We start from the raw sequence: 2,817 nt of genomic DNA, 5'->3' as shown, positions 1-2,817 counted from the left end.
CACTTTTCATTGATTTCCTCTTTTTTTTTTTTTTTTTTTTTTTTTTTTTAGTTTTACTTTTATCCAGGTCTTGAACCCCTTTTGCTTCTCGTCTAGCAACGCCCCTGTCTGGGGCAGTTATTTTAACGCTTTAACGTCTTTTTCGCAGACAGAAAAGTTTCACATGTTCCGCCTTTGCCACATGCGGAGTGTTTTAGGGTTTTATAGTGACGCTGTTTTTGGAGACCCGCTGCACGGCGCAACCCCGCCTCCACATCCTCCTCCTCCCCTGGGAGGCGGAGTGGGGGGGCCGGCTGACTGTGCCTACTTAATGGGGTAGGTCCGCTTACAGATCGCCACATCTAATCACCTCGCTAAACGCGAAAACACACGGTGCCTGTTGCCAAAACTGTTCATTTTCGGAGAAAGCTAAACATGGGAGAGGTGAGTCTTGTTATTTTTCTTAATTGATGAAAAGGTTGTTTCCCTTTTAGCTGCAAGGTGATTCCTGTATTAGAGTTAATTCTAAACGTGATTTACAGCTATTTAATTTTTTTCCCCCTTTATTCTTAAGAGCAGTTAAAGTTAAGATGGATGTTGTGGTTAGACACCTAGTTTGTAAACAATTTCATTTTTTTAAAAACTTAAAAACATTTTATTTTCATTTTAGGACGACTATACATTTGAGTATTCTGATAACAACACCTACAACATCTCCGAGGAGTTTGCAGAGCTTGATCTATTCATCCCGGAGCCATGTGGTCAGTTACTCAGCAGCAACTTCAACAAGGTCTTCCTCCCAACGGTTTATGGAATAATATTCATCCTCGGGATTGTCGGCAATGGACTGGTCATTGCCGTCATGGGCTACCAGAAGAAGGTCAAAACGATGACAGACAAGTACCGGGTCCACCTCTCTGTGGCTGACCTCCTGTTCGTCCTCACGCTGCCCTTCTGGGCCGTGGACGCAGCCAAGACGTGGTACTTTGGAGGCTTCCTCTGCGTTTCAGTGCACGTGATCTACACGCTGAACCTGTACAGCAGCGTCCTGATCCTGGCCTTCATCAGCTTGGACAGGTACTTGGCGATTGTCCATGCCACCAACAGCCAGGCCAAAAGGAAGCTGCTGGCCAACAAAGTGATCTACGTTGCAGTGTGGCTGCCGGCTGCCATCCTAACCGTGCCTGACCTGGTGTTTGCCCGGGTCCAGGATGTAAAGTCTTCCAACTACTTGTTCGTGGAGGAAAGCATGGAGAGCGCCGATTCCAGAACTATCTGTCAGCGCATCTACCCTGGGGCAAGCAGCCTGATTTGGACGGTGGTTTTCCGCTTCCAGCACATCCTGGTGGGCTTCGTCCTGCCCGGACTGGTCATCCTCGTCTGCTACTGCATCATCATCTCCAAGCTCTCCCAAGGCGCCAAGGGCCAGGTGCTGAAGAAGAAAGCTCTGAAGACCACAGTGATCCTCATCATTTGCTTCTTTGGATGCTGGCTGCCCTACTGCACCGGCATCTTTTTGGACACCCTTATCATGCTGGACGTCGTGCGCTCTTCCTGTCAGCTGCAGCAGGCGGTGGAGACGTGGATCTCCATCACCGAAGCATTGGCCTACTTCCACTGCTGCCTTAACCCCATCCTGTATGCCTTCCTGGGGGTGAAGTTCAATAAAACCGCCAGGAGCACGCTCACAAATAGCAGCAAATCAAGCCAGAAAGTGACTCTCATGGCCAAAAAGCGCGGGCAGATTTCTTCTGTGTCCACAGAGTCTGAGTCTTCCAGCGTTTTATCGAGTTAACCGGCGGTTACTGTTGGGAGTTCTTGACTTTAAACTCTCAGGAGAGACTTAAAAAAAAGAAGCTTTATTTTAAAGAACTTACTACATTTTGTACACATGTAAAAAAAAAAAAGTTTTTTGTTTGTTTTTTTATACTTGGTTGTTTGCTTGAGTTGAAAACTGCAGTTGTGTGTGTTTTGTTATATTTTTTTTCCCAATTGTTCATCTTCTGAAGTAGCATTGTGTCCTGGTCAGTGCCGATTTCCCACTCAAGATCCATTATCTGTATTGTTCTCACAGACTGTGATGCTCCACCATGGATCTTATTTGTTGTCCTCCACTGGTAGCTGCTTTTGTAAACCTTGTACATAGTTCTGTTTGTAGCATTTTTTGTGTGTGTGTGTCGCACTTAAGTTGCGTGAATAAGTGAAAGCTATAATTTATTGCTGTCGTTTACACTGGGCTTATGCTTGATTTAAGAAAGTTGCTTTTTGTACTTGTTTTTTACTGTAAAAAATAAAAGTGTCTTGTACTTTCCGTGACTGTTGTGTGATGAGGGAGTTTTACCAACCCTCCCCTTTGGGGAGTTTGTGGGCGAGTAGTGGTGTGGGGGGTAAAAAGTCTCCTAGCAAATGTCACCACCTGAACTGGCCTGAAATGCAGAAGGACTGCACAGACAGACCCTGTAATTGCAGGAACATCTGTGCACTTTACATCTTAACCAGACAGTGACACAAAAGCTGAAGAAATCTCTTGGAATTAGCACCCATATGGCTCCTAAACAAAGCAATTAGCATGTCAAGTTTTCCTTCTGACTTATTTTCTTTCTTTCCCAGTTTGCAAGATATACTGCCTCCTTTACGTTTGGCTTGTAAACAAGCAATATTCTCATTCACCTCATTGAAAGGGTCATTGGGTCAGCTTAACCATTAAATGGATCACAAAAACTGAAATAAATGTATTCAGTGGATGCAAATAGCCAGGCATTGTCTCTCATGAGGGGTTTTGTGATATATCATTTGCATAAATTTGCTGCAACAAGAAAACTGCAACATTTGACCTTA

General features: G+C 44.7%; 1 protein-coding gene across 1 annotated transcript; it reads left to right on the top strand.

Moving 5' to 3' along the window:
- The first annotated feature begins 319 nt into the window (after positions 1–319).
- Positions 320–2,295, top strand: LOC103460829 (C-X-C chemokine receptor type 4). The gene is made up of 2 exons (XM_008403146.1): positions 320–423; positions 650–2,295. The coding sequence occupies exons 1-2, from the start codon at positions 415–417 to the stop codon at positions 1,772–1,774; spliced, it is 1,134 nt and encodes a 377-aa protein (XP_008401368.1). The 5' UTR covers positions 320–414; the 3' UTR covers positions 1,775–2,295.
- The last annotated feature ends 522 nt before the right edge of the window (positions 2,296–2,817 follow it).

The sequence above is a fragment of the Poecilia reticulata genome, linkage group LG2 (genome assembly GCF_000633615.1).
Source record: "Poecilia reticulata strain Guanapo linkage group LG2, Guppy_female_1.0+MT, whole genome shotgun sequence".
In the NCBI taxonomy this organism is placed as follows: domain Eukaryota; kingdom Metazoa; phylum Chordata; class Actinopteri; order Cyprinodontiformes; family Poeciliidae; genus Poecilia; species Poecilia reticulata.
Note: the sequence above shows the minus strand (reverse complement) of the source record. Positions and strands in the feature narration are given on the sequence as shown.